The 18,128-nt window shown below is 39.0% G+C and overlaps 1 protein-coding gene across 11 annotated transcripts in view; it reads right to left on the bottom strand.

Annotated features, from left to right (window-relative positions):
• ENOX2 (ecto-NOX disulfide-thiol exchanger 2) overlaps positions 1 to 18,128 on the bottom strand; it is a 302,249-nt gene that overhangs the window by 3,203 nt on the left and 280,918 nt on the right. For all 11 annotated transcript variants that reach the window (XM_057495823.1, XM_057495824.1, XM_036931200.2 and 8 more), the window contains 4 exons: positions 10,588 to 10,769; positions 8,326 to 8,433; positions 3,957 to 4,065; positions 1,230 to 1,315 (listed from right to left, as the gene is read on the bottom strand). In XM_057495823.1, coding sequence (XP_057351806.1) covers positions 1,230 to 1,315; positions 3,957 to 4,065; positions 8,326 to 8,433; positions 10,588 to 10,769 — 485 coding nt within the window. The remainder of the gene's footprint in view (positions 1 to 1,229; positions 1,316 to 3,956; positions 4,066 to 8,325; positions 8,434 to 10,587; positions 10,770 to 18,128) is intronic.

Below are 18,128 nucleotides of genomic sequence, written 5' to 3' on the forward strand. Positions count from 1 at the left end.
AACTGTTAATAATGGTTTTCCTTGAGGTGTAGGATTGTGGGTAACTTTGCCTTTCCCTTTACTATATTTCTATATTGCTTACGTTTTTAAGATAATATGTATGCATTATTTTTGAAATTTAAAAAAAGAACCAGATTATTTTTACTGACATAGTTCAATTTCATACCACTTCAACTGACTGCTTGATGCTAGTGCTCACATTCCACGCCCCGCTTCACTGCCAAATGGGTTCTTTAATAGCTGAATAGCATCACTTCCCAGAGATAAATAAGGGGGGAGTTCTAGTAATAACTAAAACAAGTGCCATGAGCAGGACCTATCACCACAGCTGGATTCCCAGGTGGGCCAGTGCCTCTGTTAGGAGGACATACGCTTAAATGGTTAAACATGTTGGGCATCCAACTACCCAGAATCTGCTTTCCAATGGCACTTCTCAAAAGGCCCAGATTCTGTGAAACAGTGAGTATAATCCACGAGCAGGTTTCCCTGAATGCTGCTTCTAAAGAAATCTATCATGAGTTTATTTATTATGAAGGGTCAAAGAGTCCCCTTCTGCCACTATGAGGCATCCTTGACGTTTTAGGGAGCTAGCACTTACCCTCGCTCCTGAGGCTTTGTGAGTCCCCCTGCAGGAGAGCACCCAGGGAAGGAAGGGGCCCATGACAGGCGCCACGACAAAATACTCAATCTGTGTAACAGACTTATTGTTCCATCTTTTCTTTTGCTCCTGACTTGACTGTTTCATTGCAGATAATGGCAGTGGTGATGGTGATGGCGATGGTTGGTTGGGGGAGGGGGTACTTGGAGTAAGACTTCCAGTTTTGAAAATGAACATTTGCTAATGGCTAAAGGCCCACGACAAAAGTTTGGTTGGTGAGAAATATCGGTTAATTTGCGGCTTATATGTAAATTAAGAGGAAGGAGGAAAACTTTTCTAAGATGTGTCTTGGAAATAGGGTGGCCAACTCACTCAGGTTTACCCAGGACTTTCCTGCTTTTAGTATTGAAGTCCCAGTCCCCAGGAAACCCATCAGTCCCAGGCAAATGCGAAAAGAAGGCCACCCTATTTGCAAGTGAGAAGCTCTACACTGAATCACAGCAAGAGAATAGGTGAAGGACCTTTCCTTAGAGTGATTACTAATGACTTATTTATGTTTGAGGAGAGTAAGGTGACCTGTTCACAAAGAACCCTACATTCCCTTGCAAGCCCATTTCAGGCCCCCACATACCTTATTATCTAGACGGTGCAAGTAGGAACAGATGTATTCAATGCTTGCTCCAAATGGGTGGACATGAAGGAATGTGGAGATAATCCCTATAGAGACAATACCATGGGGGTTACACTTGAGCATTGTATTTTTTGAGATGCCACATGATAGTATATAGCAAGAGCTAACTCATATGTATGACATACTATGTGCTGGGCACTATTCTAAGTTTACAGATATTTTGCTCATTCAATCTTTACAACAACCTGTGAGGTAGGTATACCATCCCCATTTCACAGATGAGGAGACACCAAGCACAGAAACTTCGAGCAGCTTATCTGAGGTCACCCATCTGGAGAGTGGCAGAGCAGTTATTTGAACCCAGATAGCTGTCCTTATCCACTACACATTCTGCCTCTCACTACACTATGTCACGTGTAGAAAAGCTGGCATATGGGACGGCACATCCCTCATTCATGATGACTAAAGACCATTTGTTCTACATTTCACAACAGATTTAGAATTTTACAATGAATTCAGATTGTGCTGGGTTTTTGCAGTTCCTCTGCACAGTCTTCAAATTGGACTTTAGACTCTTATGCGTTAATAATGCCCTGCTGTTATGGCAAAAGTACACATCATGTACTTTGCCTGATTAACCCCATGCTTCTCACAAGAGAGTCTGCTGATTATATTTGGGTTTTATTCTACGAGTAGCTCTGTAAAGAAAAGTCCAACATTTCATTCACTCAAGTGGTTACTAGCATTTTGTTTAAGCTCAGAGCCCTGAATCTTTTCAAGTAACAGAATGCTTATAGCAGTTTCCAGCCTCCAGAAATGTGCATGATTCCTACTCAGCATAACTCTGGGGTAACTGGCAGCTACACAGACTGCCTTGATAGCTCTGTCCATTAGGTTAATTATTTTAATATTTCTTTCTTTGGCAACAGGTAGAATATAAATTGCTCAAAAGTTTACTATTTCTTTCTTTAAATTTTTCAAACTCACCTCTTTTAAGGTACATCAAATTGATCCAGAAATGAGTTTGCTGAAAGTGCCAGGAAATAAAAGCTAAGTTTGATTTGGTTTATAAACTACAACCTGTCTATCCCCTTAAACAACTGACAAATACCACAAATTTAAGTTGGAGCTTGAAGTTCAAATCAGTTCTTTGTGAAAATACTCCAACTATTAGATGGCAAGGGGGTGAGTTCAGGGATCCACAAGTAACTCATAGTAGGGTTCAGAATCTATTCAAAATGGATGCTATTATAACGCTACTTTATTCTTAAATGTCTAGATAGATTGAATTTCTATACACTGACCCAAGCCAGGAAACTTAAATTCTGAAGAAGACCATCCATATTCAAAGGAATTCTAGATTCTATGGCCAACAAGGGCTGTCAAATGTCAAAAAATAACTCCATACATTTCAAAAGACAAAGCAGTTTTTGTGGGTTCACACCCAAAGAACCAATTTAAAAAACATTTTCGTTTCTCTCTGTCAGCCCAAGACGACTTTCTTCAAAAACCCAAACAAGAAACATTTATCTTAAGAATCTTTGTTTCTGGAACTATCCATTTATAGAGGCTTCCTCCTACCCCCAGCTCTTCTCTGACAGGTCTCCCTGTTGCCATGCCAATTTGTTAAAGAACTTTTGAGTTGGAAAATGGAAATAAGTTGTCACTTTTCTTGAAGACTCAATGGCAGATCCCCCTGTGCATCTTTATTAACATATCAAAGTGTTAAATCTGATTACAATATCCATTACCAGAGGAGGCAGATATGTCTGAAAAATATGCAGAAGCCAATCAGTGTGCAGAACTTTTGAGATTGGGGCGAGGCTACAGTGTGGCTCAGCTTCCTAGAAGGCAGCTGGGATTATGTGCTGAGGCCCAAGATCAGCCCCTTTTCAGTGACTGAGTATTTTAGGAACTCAATCTGCCTGCTTCTGCTCTCCAAATGGAATATAAAGTCAACAAGCATTTATGAATAGTGCAAAAGCACTGTAAGTGCAAAATGGCTCTCATTTTCTGAGGGCTTTCTATGGGCTGAGCACTATACTAAGTGATGCAGAAGAACTGTGCTTAATATCTGCAGTCTTCCTTTTGAGATAGGTAGTATTATTATGTCCATTTTGCAGATGGAGGAACTGGTAGGATGGAAATGGCAGAGTCTGGACAGAAAGCCAGATCTGTTAGATTTCTTAACCACTTATGCTCTCTTGCCTCTCTGAGTGAATTTTTATATAACAAGAGCAATTATAGCATTTATCTCAGCAGAGCCCACCACTGTGTAACACGCCACAGACAACCTCCTCAGTCACCTGCCAGTAACCTGAAAAAACTTAACAGAGGCACACGCTTCCTCCAGAAGCTCATCTGGAAAAGCTCTCTGCTAAACAGTGTCTGCGCTCTCCCTTGAGTGGGCGTGAGATGGCTCAGTTATCCTTACATAGAGATTTTAAAACCGTACAAGGGGTTTCTTCAGCAGACCCCCTCTCAGCATACTGCTTATACTGACAAACGTGACGTGGCAGTGGCCACAAGGAGCTTGAAGGGGGCTGGCAGCAGCTGCTGTTGCCATATTGTTGAAGTCTGTACTTGCTCTCACCCTGTCGTCTTCCGAACTCTGGGTCCTTGCACTGTCATGCTTTACAAGTGCTCGGCATGTGCTTATTTATGTTAGGTCAACACTTCCCCCTCCACGGTACTCTATACACTGTATGTGCGTCCTAACTTCCTTACCCACTAGCAGTGCTTCACGTTCCGATTTGATTGGACTGCTGTTCAGGGTCTTCTCAAGAGGGTAGTCACTATCCTCGCTCGATGCACACAGTCTAGAAGCACAGCTTTCCTGTGGGAATAATACGCTTCCTGGGTCAGTTCACCTCATTTGGTAGCACACTTAGTTTCAATTACACAACAGGGAACTTCTTAATACAGTACCTAAAAGCAACACTGTCCAATTTTGATTATTGAATGGGAGGGAAAATAGCATGAATTTATGCAAAAGCCTCACAGATCATCCAAAACTGTTTTATATGGCTTCAAAACACAGAAAAACTTAGACATTCACCAGGTGTTTTTGCCTTCATCATTTTTAACTCTATAAATGTAATCTGGGGAACCAGACCCAACATTTACTGTCTACTAGATGCCAGGCACTGTTAGGTATATATTATCTCCATTCTACAGATGAGGAAAGTGAGGCTCAGATAAATCAGGTAAATTGCTGAAGTTCACATTGCCAGGAAGTGGTAGAGCCTGGATTTTATTCCAAGCCATTCACTGTTAAAAGGACCATTCTTTTATATTCTACGTCTACCCTCTACTAAAGGTAAGTCCCATCTCTGAATGGAGAACTACCGTGTAGCTAATCCACTCACAGGTGACTTTTGAACTAAAAATTAGAGCTTCTGTGTATTGCCTGTCAACTCTTCTTTCTGATAAGGACATTATCTCTCTTCTTTCTGATAAGGACATTATAGGATAGTCCTGAATTTCTAGCAAGAAATGACCATGACCAAAACTATCCTTACTCAGGGGCCTTCTTTGTTGTTAAGGTTTTTCTTTCTGAACATAGCAGGTATGTTTCGTAAGAGACACTCAGGTGAAATCCATGACCAGCAATCAAACTGAGAAGTACCTCCAAACCTTCCGTGGGTCGTTTTTCCTCTTTTTGAGTACTGAGAACACCTTATCTGTATTACAAATGTGAAGGAAGAGCCTTCAGAAGAGGAATAAAAGAAATACTGCCTCAGTCTCACTGCTATTGTAAAAGAAAGCACTAGGGAAATGCTCATGGTCGGGGGGCGGGGCACAGACCGTGGCTGACTCAGGTGCTTTGTCCCTTCTTCCCTTCCTAAAGCCCTCAGCAGGAACAGGTTTCCCTCGGGGTGTTTTTTTTTTTTTTAAGGTGTCTTCAAAGCTTCCAGGATGCTGCCCCCGAACGAAATGAATGGTCTAAGCTGCAAGACATGTTGTTTTGTGGATTTACAGGCTCCCTGGCTGTAGTCAGAAGGGAAACCTTTCTTGATGACCTACTCAATCTTTGGCCTTTAAAATCCAATCCAGGCAGTAACCATCATGCCAAGTTTGATTTACACTTGGCTCACTTCTAAGCCACAGGCTGTACATTTGTTTTTAACCCCCTTAAAACATTAAATGATCCAGAAGCCATTTCTTAAGTGTGTGAGTTTAACGGATTGGTGTGATTTAAGATGTAAAGACATCCTGAGAAGTTTTAGCCATCTTGAATAGAAATGTCATCTTACTGAAACCTGACTTCAATTCTATTATAGCTGGCATTTAAAAAATTAGAAGGTTTATAGAAGGGATACTTGTCACCTTGAATGTTGCAAACAGATTCAAAGGCTAGTTCTTCCTGCAGTAAGGCAGACATGAGTCGCATTGTTGTATTGCAAAACACGGACAATAACTCATACTGCAGTTTGTCAAGAAACTCAAACAAAAACAAAAAAGATCCTTCCTCACCAGAACTTATTGCTTTCTTTTCAATCTGAAATTATTTTTGCAGCCTAATGTCATGGTACTTTGCTTTCTAACCTAATTGTGGCAGGTTGAAATATGTGGTTACAAAGCAGCTTCCCAGAGAAGATTAGTTTGCAATGAGCTGTCATGACTTTTCTCTGAAAGAACCTTTGCTTAAAAAAAACAGGAAAAACATATTCTGACTCATATTTTCCTGATTATCAGTTGGATATCTTTCCTTGTCCTCTTTAGCTACCAATTCCTGGCATGTTCAGTTTTGGAATGGGAACCGCTTAGGCTCATGCACAGTATGGCAAGTTTCTATGCCATTTTACCACTTGGTTCTTTAAACGGAATACTTTACAAAGAAGAGAGCTATTTACGCTAAAGCACTAAAAATGCCCTTAAGTTAATTTGTGATGTCACTCCAAAAGAGTGATTCTAAGCAGAATGTCATTAGCACAATCCCACATCTATGTATAGTCTTCTGGCTAAACACTACATTTTATGCAAGAAGTAAAACAGAGCTATGTAGCTATGTAGCTCTGGGACATTTTAGAAGCTCTGACAGTATGAGGAAAGTCCTGCTCAATAGAGCAGCTTTGGCACTTTTCAATTAAATGCTTGATAAATGAATTTCTGGGGGATCATGCTCGTTTATTTAATAGTACCCACAAAACTGGAAAGTGAGCTGGCTTTATGAGGTGGAAGAATTAAAAGCATATTGCAAATGGCCTCTGGAAGAAAACACTTTGAATCATTTGTTTCAACTACACCAAGGTTGCCAGTTCTTAATGGCACTCTGGGGGAAGTCACTATGCTGGCAAACACACCCAGGGCCTATATGCATTGCATCTTCCTGAGCTGAGCACAGAAGATAAAGAGCATGAGGTCTTGTGGATCTGTACCATTGTTGATTTCTGGCTTTTGGTCTAAGCTCATAATCTTCTCTTCCTTCTGAGACATTAAAATCAGGCAGTCAAATGGCTTCTCTTTTCAGAGGGTAACTTGAATTGAATGTTCAGTCATAAAAGGAGATTATAGAGGTATGACAAGGAGACACCATTAATAATAGACTTTACACACCTTAAACAGACTGGGCACCCCATTCGTGGATGTGATACATCAATCCATTCAGATGCTAGCAGACTCTCTAACAGCACCTCACTGGTGGTTCTTATTGTTGCAGGCGCTCACTAGGCGAAGTCCCATCTTGCCTTCCCTGTTGCTATTATCTAGCTTTAGAATATTGTGTCTGCTTGTTTGCTTTCCAAGGTTTTCTCCCTTTTGGTTTTGGCTACTTAACCTGCAGCCACTCATTATTATACTAGATGGAGTGTTTGCTAAGCAATGTCAATATTCTTCTTGCACTTGTTTCTTCCTTTAATGAAATGCTAGGTACTCTGTGCCACACAAGTTTTCCATGTTGCTATTTGCTTGACAAGGAAGTTGGGATGTGGTGTACACCCTGGTTTTCTCCAAAGGGAAGATTGAAGAATTTTAGGAATGGACTGACTTTGTATTCACTGAAAAGTACACTCTAATCACCAGGGAAATGCAAATCAAAACCACAATGAGATATCACCTCACACCAGTTAGAATGGCTACTATCCAAAAGACAAGAAATAACAAGTGTTGGTGAGGATGTGGAGAAATGGGAACTCTCTTACACTGTTTCTGGGAATGTAAATTGGTGAAGCCACTGTGGAAAGCAGTATAGCAGTTTCGCAAAAAATAACTAAAAATAGAAATACAATGCAATCCAGTTACTCCACTCTTGGAATTTACCCAAAGAACACAAAATCTCTGATTTGAAAAGATACATGCATTCCTATGTTTATTGCCACATTATTTACAACAGCTAAGATATGGAAACAACCAAAGTATCCATTGATAGATGAATGGATAAAGAAGATGTGGTACATATAAGCAATGGAATATTATTCAGCCATAAAAAAACCAAAGAAATCCTACCATTTGCAACAACATGGATGGACCTAGAGGGTATCATACTAAGTGAAATGACCAGGCAGAGAAAAACAAATACATGATTTCACTTATATGTGGGATTAAAAACAAAAGAAAAACAAAATGAAAATGAACAAAACATTAGTAGACTCATAGACACTGAGAAGTTACCATGGGGGAGGGGTTTGGGTTGGTAAGGGGGTAAGGAGGCAAAAAATCTCAGTCACAATATATGTTGGTCACAGGGATGATGGTACAGCATGGAGAATATAGTCAATGATTCTGTAATAATATCTTTCTATGTTGATAGATGGTAACTGCACTAGTGGGGGTGAGATTTAATAATGTGTGTAACTGTTGAATCACTGTGTACTTGAAACTAATATAATACTGTGTATCAACCATACTTCAATAAAAATAAAATAAAATAAGTAAATAAAAAGAAAAGTGCATTCTCCAGAACCCTCAGAAATGTCAAGGACTCACCTAAAAGCAGAGCCCTTGATTCAATAATTACCCTGGAAATAGGACTTTAAATCCCCAGTTAGCCAAACATTGCAAATTGATTCCTATTGCAGTAACTTCCAGGGCATTTTCACTGTCATTGAAAAGGGGGAAAGGAACAAGGGAAAAGGTTCACTCAGGACTCATGTACCTTTTCTTTAAGATTTTCCAACATTTTTTCCACCTGTAACTTGTCATCTTTGATTTTTTCAAGTTCAGCTTCTTTCCTTTTGTATTCCTCTTGAACTTTGAGTAGATGCTACAAGAAAGACCAAAGACAATCAAGCCTCAAGGAGCCCCACTTCATTTAAAATCCCTGGCAGAAGTTAGATATTAGGCGGGCCTGCCTCACTTTCCCCCAACACACACAATCATTTCTCCATGTGAAGATACAAAAGGGAAAATCAATAACTTTTCATTTAAAGTTATTTTATCTGGCTCTCAAGAACTTCCTTTGGGTTTGTTAATATTTTAGAAAGAGTCTGAGGAAGTAACTGACCTAATCACTTAACTTTCCTATTCCAGCCAGTGGTAAGAGTAGGGTGCAATTAATGCTGTGTGGACAATATCTTGATTGCTGCATAGAAGTGAACTTAATGTTATAAAGTATTCTTGCAAATAGCCATTTTTCAAGCCAAGTTAATTACTGTTAGAAATGCAGAAAATAATCCAAATTTCACAAATGTTAGTTTCTATATCAGTAGGCAAGGAATTGTGTTCACTATTCTTAATGATTACAACAAATAGTATTTATTTAGCATATAACATACATACACCAAGTATTGTGCAAAGGGTTTCACATGCATGATCTCATTTAAACCTCAGAATAATCCTATGATACATAATCCTGAAGCTTAAAGAGGTTTAGTGGTTTTCCTAACATCATTCAGATAGTAAGTGGTGAGCTGGGCTTTAAACCTAGGCTGGGTCAACCCCACAGTCCATGTTCTAAGCCACTATATTAGAGTATATGTATGTTTTTGGTATGAAATGGGGAAAATTTAACATTGTTTACAAGGCTATTTCCCAACAAAATGTAATCAAAATGAGTGAAATTAATTTTTCAGCAGGTAGACAACTAATTGTCTCACTGAGGTCTTTGAAGTGATGAAATGAAAAAAAAAGTTCATCATTTTAAAACTGCATTTAAGTAGCAGAACTGTCCTTATGTGGAATTGTTTCAAAATCAAGGTAAGAGGAGAAAACGACGAGAAAATATTTCCAAAGTCTTGGTTTTCAGAGGCTTGCAAAAGACCATTGGAAGGGCTGAAAGATACAGTATATTGCATATTGTCAAAATTCTTTGAAGTCTAGCTGAGGAGATGCATATTTCGGTGGAAAGATCTCTGATGTAATTTACATGTTCAAATTAAACTCCATGGTGACAGTAAAAGGAAGGAAAGGATTACGTCACACATTTTGCTAATAGGAAAGGTGAAATATTAATGTGATATTGTTTGTCATACAGGAAGACAATGGTAGCAGAAGTAATAGGACCATGGAGCTCTTAGTGCCAGAAGAGACTCCCTGTTCACCATTCGTGATTTCCAACCGGCATTAAGCTTCGCCCTAGATAATTCCACAACATACAATTAAAATATTACTGCACAATTTAAGTTGTAAGGGAAATGGCTGGTAGTTTGGCAAGACAGAAGAGGATAGTACCCTCATTCAGAAGTACTATTTCTTTACTATAGTGAGAACAGATGTTGATGTCTTTTAAATTGTAGGCTTACTGTGGTGATGGTTATATAAAACATCTAGATATTGAGCATCCATTACACAATGTTGTATTTGAATGCAATTACAGTTGGATGCACTTATTTACTTTACATTTTATACTTAGAATAATATGCAGGTAAACTCACTTACATAAATGACTGTGAAAACAAAACAAAGTAAAGGCAAATAGATATTATGTGCTCAAAGCATTGATACTTAAAAATCCATGACACCCCTGCATCCACGCAAATCAAGGGGAGGATTCCTGCAATTCCTTCTAAAAGGCAGTATTATTTGTTCGGCATTCTATCAAATGGATACTTATTCACCAACACTTTTTCAGATCTAAGTAATTGAGGTTCTTCATAAGGACCCAGAGGCCCTGTGCAGATCCCAGAGTACCTCCTGAAGCATAAAGAGAAGATTAGATTATGTTCAGTGTAGTTTTACTTTACTGTTAAGTATTTTTTATTGAAGGCTCATTCTTTGAAAACTGGTGATATTGCTATCTCTGTATTAACCAGAATATTTCATCAATCACAACACATAATTCCTCCTTCAGTGACAACAGAGAACAGAAAGTCAAGAAGAATAAGAGGGTGGGTATTCTATTTGCTTGGAGGGGCCCTTTTAACAGGTGAGAAAGTGATGCTATCCTTCCAAAAAGCCCGGAAAACCAAAATGCCTTTACCTGTTGCATTCCTTGCAAGGCTTGTTGCAGGAGTTTCAGCTGCTGTTCCTTGTTTGGGTCATCTTCTCTGTGGGCTTTGCCTTGTTCTTGCTTGAGCAGTTCTACCTCATTCCGATAGGCATCGAGCTGCCAACGGAGGCTGTCATTTTCTTCCTTCAGTGCTTCTGCCTGTGATACTAAGGCTAAACAATCAACAGAGTAGAAAACAATGTATCTAGATTCATTTGTGGTTCACCATGAAAACTTGGTGTTTTTTTTTATTAAGGTATCATTGATATACAATCTTATGAAGATTTTACATGAGCAACATTGTGGTTACAACATTCACCCATATTATTAAGTCCCCCCACACACCCCATTGCAGTCACTGTCCATCAACATAGTAAGATGCTATAGAGTCACTACTTGTCTTCGTGCTGTACTGCCTTCCCCATGCCCCCCCCTATATTATGTGTGCTGATCAGAATGCCTTTTAATCCCCTTCTCCTTCCCTCCCATCCACCCTCCCCAACTCCTTCCCTCTGGTAACCGCTAGTCCCTTCTTGGAGTCTGTGAGTCTGCTGCTGTTTTGCTCCTTCAGTTTGCTTTGTTGTTATACTCCACAGATGAGTGAAATCATTTGGTACTTGTCTTTCTCCACCTGGCTTATTTCATAATACTTCCTAGCTCTATCCATGTTGTTGCAAATGGTAAGATTTGGAAAACTTGGTGTTTTTAATTGACATATATAAAAAGGCTCTTGAGAAACTTATGTCTTAGTTGGCCATGGCAGCAAGAGATAGACACAAAAGCACAGACCCATTTTTGCAAATGAACACAGAATTCAGCACATCAAAGTCTTCATCTTGTTCTGTATTCCTCACCCCAATATAACTATGGCCAGGTAACGTTGGTTACTTTTATTTGAAATGCAGCAAATGATAAGAGTACTGTAAAAATAAATGTGGAGCTCATTGTTTTGAAATGACGACTGCCCACACAATAATTTTGCTGACAGTTGTTCTAAAGAAATGTAGCCTTGAGTGGTCCTACGGAGAAAAAGCAAGTGTAAAAATTAAGACACACAAGACTTCTGGTTCTGGTCTCACATGTAAGGAGCTTAGAAATCACCACTCCATCCTAACAACAAGTAAAAACCTGAATGAACTGAAAAAAACAACAACTTTGCATCAGAGAACTGAGGTAACAGGGCAAACTGCTGCCCCCTCTCCAAAGCTGGAGAAACAGATGAATACAGAGAGTCACAACTTAACAGACCAGAAGCCTCCACAGGAACCAGTGCCAAGGTAGGAAAATTGAAACTGTAATTGGTGAATTGCTGGAGGTTCAGTGCAGACAAGTCTGTGAGTTAGAAAGTCCAGAGGGACCTTAAACTTTAGTGAGTTTTATCTTCAGAAGCTCAACCAGGTCCTTACAGTGAATATTGGGGAAAAATCCCTTTGTGCTTTCATGAGTGGGAGGTGAAAAAACATTTTGAAATACACCAGAGCATTCTGTTCTTCTTACAAGATCTGTCTTCAAAAGAAACTATTTTACCAGATCCTAACCTGCTATGGTATTATCGGAGCAAAACTTAACTGGAGAAGGGGAAATATCAATTACAGCCCCCCCTGGCCATCCTGTTTCACCCGGGGGGGAGGGGAGAAAAATCTGAGAAACATCGGTGAAGACCATAGCACACAGGCATTGGCTCGCTGAAAGATAGAGACCTAATCACAAGACTAAAAAATGTCTCTGCTTCCCCAACACCTTACTGCCACACCACTAAAGTCCTGTTTACTGGAGTTCCTTTAATCTACTACACCATATCAAGATTTCAACAAGTACAAGGCAAACTAAAAGATAAAAAAACATAGTTTGAAGAGACTGAAAAGAGACCAGAACAAGAGGCAGATATGGCAGAAATGCTAGAATTATCACACCAGGAACTTAAAACAACATGATTAGTATCCTCAGGATTTTAATGGAAAAAGTAGATAACATGCAAGAACAGACGGATAATGTAAGCAGAGAGATGCAAATGCTAAGAAAGAATCAAATAGAAATGCTAGAGATAAAAAACAGTAACTAAATGGAAAATGCTTTTGATGGGCTTATTAATAGGCTGGCCATGGCTGTGGAAACAATCTCTGAACTTGAGGATATGACAACAGAAACTGTCTAAACTGAAAAGCAAAGAGACAAAGGACTAAAAAAAACAAACAGAATATCCAAGAACTGTGGAATAACTACAAAAGATGTAACGTACACGTAATGAGACTATCAGAAGGGGAAGAAAGAGAAAAAGGAGCAGAAGCAATGTGTGAAGCAATAACGACTGACAATTTCCCCAAATTAATGTCAGATACCAAACCAGGGATCCAAGAAGTTCACAGTACATGGACAGGATAAGTGTAAAAAAAATTAGACCTGGAGACCTCACCAAAGATACACCAGTGACAAGTAGGCATCATCATATGTCAGAACAATGACTACATCAAGTGCTGGCAAGGATGTGGAGCAAACAGGAACTCTCCTTCAATGCTGGTGGAACACACTTTGAAGACAGTTTGACGGTTTCTTATAAAACTAAACATACTCTTATCATACAATCCAGCAACCATGCTACTTGGAATTTACCCAAGTAGACTGAAAACTTTTATTCCCACAAAAACATGCACATGGATTTTATAGCAGCTTTAGTCATAAGTGTTAAAACTTGGAAATACCAGCCATATTCTTTAGTAGGTAAATGCATAAACAAACTAGTATATACAGACAATGGAATATTACTCAGTGCTAAAAAGAAATGAGCTTTCAAGCCATGAAAAGACCTAGAGGATATATATTACTAAGTGAAAGAAGCCAATCTGGAAAGGCTACACACTGTATGATTCCAACTATATGACATTCTGGAAAAGGCAAAACTCTGAAGTCAGCAAAAAGATCAGTGGTTGCCAGGGCTTAGAGAGGAGGGCAGGATGAATAGGAAGAGGAAATTGGATCTTTAGAACAGTGAAACTATTTTGTATGTACTATAAAGGTGGATATGAGTATTTTAAACATATGTCCAAACCCATAGAATATACAATACCAAGGGGGAACTCTAATGTAGACTACGGACATTGGGTTATAATGATGTACTCATCAATTGTAACAAATATACCTCTCTAGTACAGGATGTCAATAGTGGGGGAAGATGTGTATGTTAGGGGGACAGGGATTATTTGAAAACTCCATTTACTTCCTGTTCTATTTTGTTATGAGCCTAAAACTGCTCTGAAAATTAAAGTTTATTAATTAAAAAAACTAAGACTCATGGGAAAAATCTAGGTTAAATTTAATTAATTATAGTTGTGGCACGTTTCTCAAGGTCAAAAATCATACTTTTCCAAAATATTTAAGCAGAGGATTTTCATTCATTCAACAAACATTTATTGAGTACCTTCCATGTCCAGGCTTATAATTATGGTAAAAAGTGAGATTCTACTATTCTCTATTGTTTACACTCCACATTAATGGAAACTTTTCTTGATTCCTAACAGAGCATTAAAGCCCAGAAAAAAAGATATTATCAAAATGGATAAAAATTGCAAATATGTATATTAAATGTATAATAATTTAAAAAAGCAATTTGACAAAGGTGTGAATTTTTTCAGCTACCTATGGGGAGGGCTTTGGGCAGGAGAAAGTAATGGAAATCAAATCTTTGAGCTTATTAGCTATAAATGTTGGAATAAGAGTTTTCTAAAGGGATTTCAAAGACAAGATTCATCCTTTACATAATGGAAAGAAGTTGTGCTTTACAAAGATTAAATATATAGAAGAAAACCATATTCCAAGGGTGAAAGTATTCCCTATTCCTAAAAGGAAGCTGCCTCTAAGGAAGCACGGGTTTAATTCAATGTCCTGAACCTGAGGGTTTTCTAAAACAATCAGGTACTGATGCAGGCTGAAGTGATCTGATTGCCTATCCAAAACAGAGAGTGGCAATATAATATGCAAGGTCTGGTGAGAAATATTCTAGTAGTGTTCAGACATGTTCTCAGTGTCCACATTTGTTTTCTGTGGATGGCCATGTAATTACCATCATGTGGTAGTTTTAAACCTTGCATTTTAGTTTTTAAAAAATTTCAAAAGACCTTTGACATGACACGTGTTTGATTTTATTACTGATTTTAATTTTTGTTGTAATTACACAGATTTTGTATAAAGTTATTATACAAAGACTTGGATTCCCAGCACTCCACATAGTATCTATCCTTGCTGTATTTTCCTGCGGCTGGGATATCTGTCATCGGACAGGCAGTGCTCCTAACAATCACAACACCAAAGGAGATGCTAAAAGTGAAGATGAACAGATATGAGCAACTGTATGGAAAAGGGACATTAACTATTTACCAAGTAGGGGAGGAAATATTTGATTTGCTTGCTGGGTCAGTACCAAGGACAGCATCTTGATCTTGAGTTAGCTGAGTAGCACAGAGATTACTCTGTAAATCAAGTGACTCCTACAGATACAGATGGACAGTTATTTATTTCTGCTTTAGTTTGCATGTCTGTCCTCTGGCAAGCCACATGGCTCAATATGAAATAGTGATATTTCATCTTCCTCTTTTTGCTTCTTCTATTAACTGAAGGCTACTAACTATGCTCATTCCCTACAAGTCATCTGGGGAAACACAGAAGAGAAAAGGGCAGAGATCTAGGAGAGAGGTTAGAGGCATATTCTCCAGTTTAACTATGAAAATACTTTCCCTCTGAGAAAACGAGGAGGAGAGACTGCTTCCCTCCTGGGGTAAAGGACACGCTGATGAGCAGAGATGGATTCCTGCAGCTAAGTGGGAGCAGACAATAATCTCCTCAGTTTGGACCTGTCATTAAGGAAAAGACTGTGATCTCCTATAATGCTACTAGGGGACCTTACTAACAAACTGTATTTCTTACTCTCTGAAATGAGGGTTTTTGTCATTTTAATGAGGACACCAAGTCTTTACTTTCACAGACTTAATAATAATTGGGTATATTTCTGAAGTTGGAGTTCTTTGTACATTGCCAGAACATTGAAAAGTTTAATATTACCTTTTAATAATATGTCGAGTAGGTGAATCCATCAGTTCTGATACTAAAGAGCATAGTACAATGAATTTATTCATATCCTACCATCATTAGCTCACAACTTCTCCTTTTTTGACTATTTCCAATGTGGGAAAAATGCTTCTCTTTATGGGGATTGCTCCTCAGATCAGAAGGCTGCCAATTCATCGTGGCAATATGAAAATATGAACACAGCTGTGAACTCCTCCTTTTAGAGGAACTGCTCAGAGCAAAATTCCAGACATGTTTTTCTATAACAAAAGATCTAAAAAGATTCTGTGCCATTCAGAAATTAATGCCTAGGTTTCTCCAACAGTTAAGAGAAAACAAAAATATTTTAGTGCAAGTCAAGTCAGAGAGTCGGCCACCCATACAAAGCCACATTACAAGATACGCAAAAAATGTCACCATGTTTTAGAAGGAAAAATGTGCAACATTCTTCTCAAGGTTCATAGAAAAGTTTGAGCTGGAGGGATTCACAAAGAGAAAAAGCCAAAAACAACAAAGAGTAGGAAGAAAGGAAGGGAGATGGTATGAGCATGACCCATTGGGAATGGTTGCAGGCCAGTTCAAGCAAAATTTCAAGTGAATTCCCTGACCTTATTGTGCCTTGCTTTCTTTGCTTGTGCAGGTCATCATTCCAGTCAGGCTTCTGCCAGCGTGGGTTTACTTTGGACTTCATTGTTTCTCCTCTGACTCTCTAAATTCCCCTTCCAAACACAGAATCTTCATCCGTTAGTTATCTCAATGTGTCTCATCACCCTGAAACTCTGCTACCTTTCCTTGATGGGACCTTTAATCTCTTAGAGTGGCCAGATTCATCCAGGCCATTAATTGCTTTCTGGCTAAACAAAGTCCACTGCAAACTCCTCAATACCCTGTATTCCTTCACCTTCTGAACACCTGTGGCCAGGCTTACCATGCCAATCTCTGACTCATGGTCACTTGACTCAACTTTCTCTGCTCCTTATCGTGGGCTACGGAGGACTCTTAACAGGAAGGTGCAGAGCTGGGCAGTTCTTGGCCAAAACAGACTCACGCTGGTCCTTGCTGATGGGTCTCTCACCTCTCACTGACTTCTTCCTTCCATACTGTCCAGAGAATTTATTCCAGATATGCTCCTCTCTCCTCACGGTCTCATTTCCAAATCATTTCTCTAATCAGTGGTTGATGAATCTCTTGCTATGTGGAGAAGCATGGCCTGCATATATATTTTTAGCTTCACTTGTGTTGTCCCAGAGGAAGAGGTTTCTTCCCTCTCTAAAGCAAGCTCCAAATGAATCTGGATCACTTCCCATTCTTCTCCATGATTCCACTTCTCTTATTATCCATAACTACTCTTTCATTCTCAAGCATCTTCAACCTCATGTTCTCTATGGCCTCCTTCCCTTCTATCAAACAAAAAACAACTTAACTTTGTTACCAATTCTAGTCATTATTTATAATGCCTGTATCAATGTCATATGTTCTGGCCTCTACCATTATCTCTCTACTAAAGTAGTTCTTGCTCAATACTGTCCTCAATTCCTTTCTTCTTTATAATATCTGATAATGTTGATTATTCCTACTTCTATAAATTCTTCTTGTGGGTTCTGTAATCCAATGCTTTTCTAGTTTTCTTCCAGCCTCTCAGACTGCTCATTTTCTAACTCTTCTGCAAACTCATCTTTCTTTCCTTCTCCCTTACTCTGGGTAGCCACCGAAGTTTTATATTCAGCCCTCTGCTCTTCTTTCTATCACTTATCTTTCACACTCATTAATTCACATTCTCTGGGCTTCAGCCAGCACCTCTGTACTACCATCTTCTAGTCCTTCTACTTTATTCAACCCTAGAATACAAATCTTTTATATCTATTTTCTAACTACCTACTGTATGAAACTGATCTCATATTCTGCAAATCAGTCACATCAAGCAGTCCACTTATATCAATTCTACTGAATTTGTCCCTCCTACCCCCCCAAAAAAAGGTATGTTGAAGTCTTCAGAATGTAACCTTATTTGGAAATAGGATTTTTACAGAGTTAATCAAATTAAAATGAGATAATTAGGGTGGGCTTATTGACCTATATGACTAGTGTCCTTATAGAAAGGGGAAATTTGGACACAGGGACAGACATGCACACAGGGAGAATATCCTGCAAATATGAAGGCAGAGATTGGGGTGATGCATCTACAAGGCAAGGAATGCCAAAGGTTGCCAGGGAACTGCCAGAAGCTAGGAGAGCCCTCAGAAGGAACCAACCTGCTGACACCTTGATCTCAGACTTCGAACCTACAGAACTGTGAGACAGTACATTTCTGTTATGCCATTCAGTTTGTGGTACTATATTTCAGCAGCCCTAGTGAACTAATAAAAGCACAAAACCTTCAGTCTCCCAGACTAGAAAACCTAAACTCATTCTGGGTTCTTTCCTTTTCTTCATCATCTATAATCAATCTGCCACCAGACTTTAGTTATTCTTCT

This window comes from Manis pentadactyla, chromosome X (assembly GCF_030020395.1).
Source record: "Manis pentadactyla isolate mManPen7 chromosome X, mManPen7.hap1, whole genome shotgun sequence".
In the NCBI taxonomy this organism is placed as follows: domain Eukaryota; kingdom Metazoa; phylum Chordata; class Mammalia; order Pholidota; family Manidae; genus Manis; species Manis pentadactyla.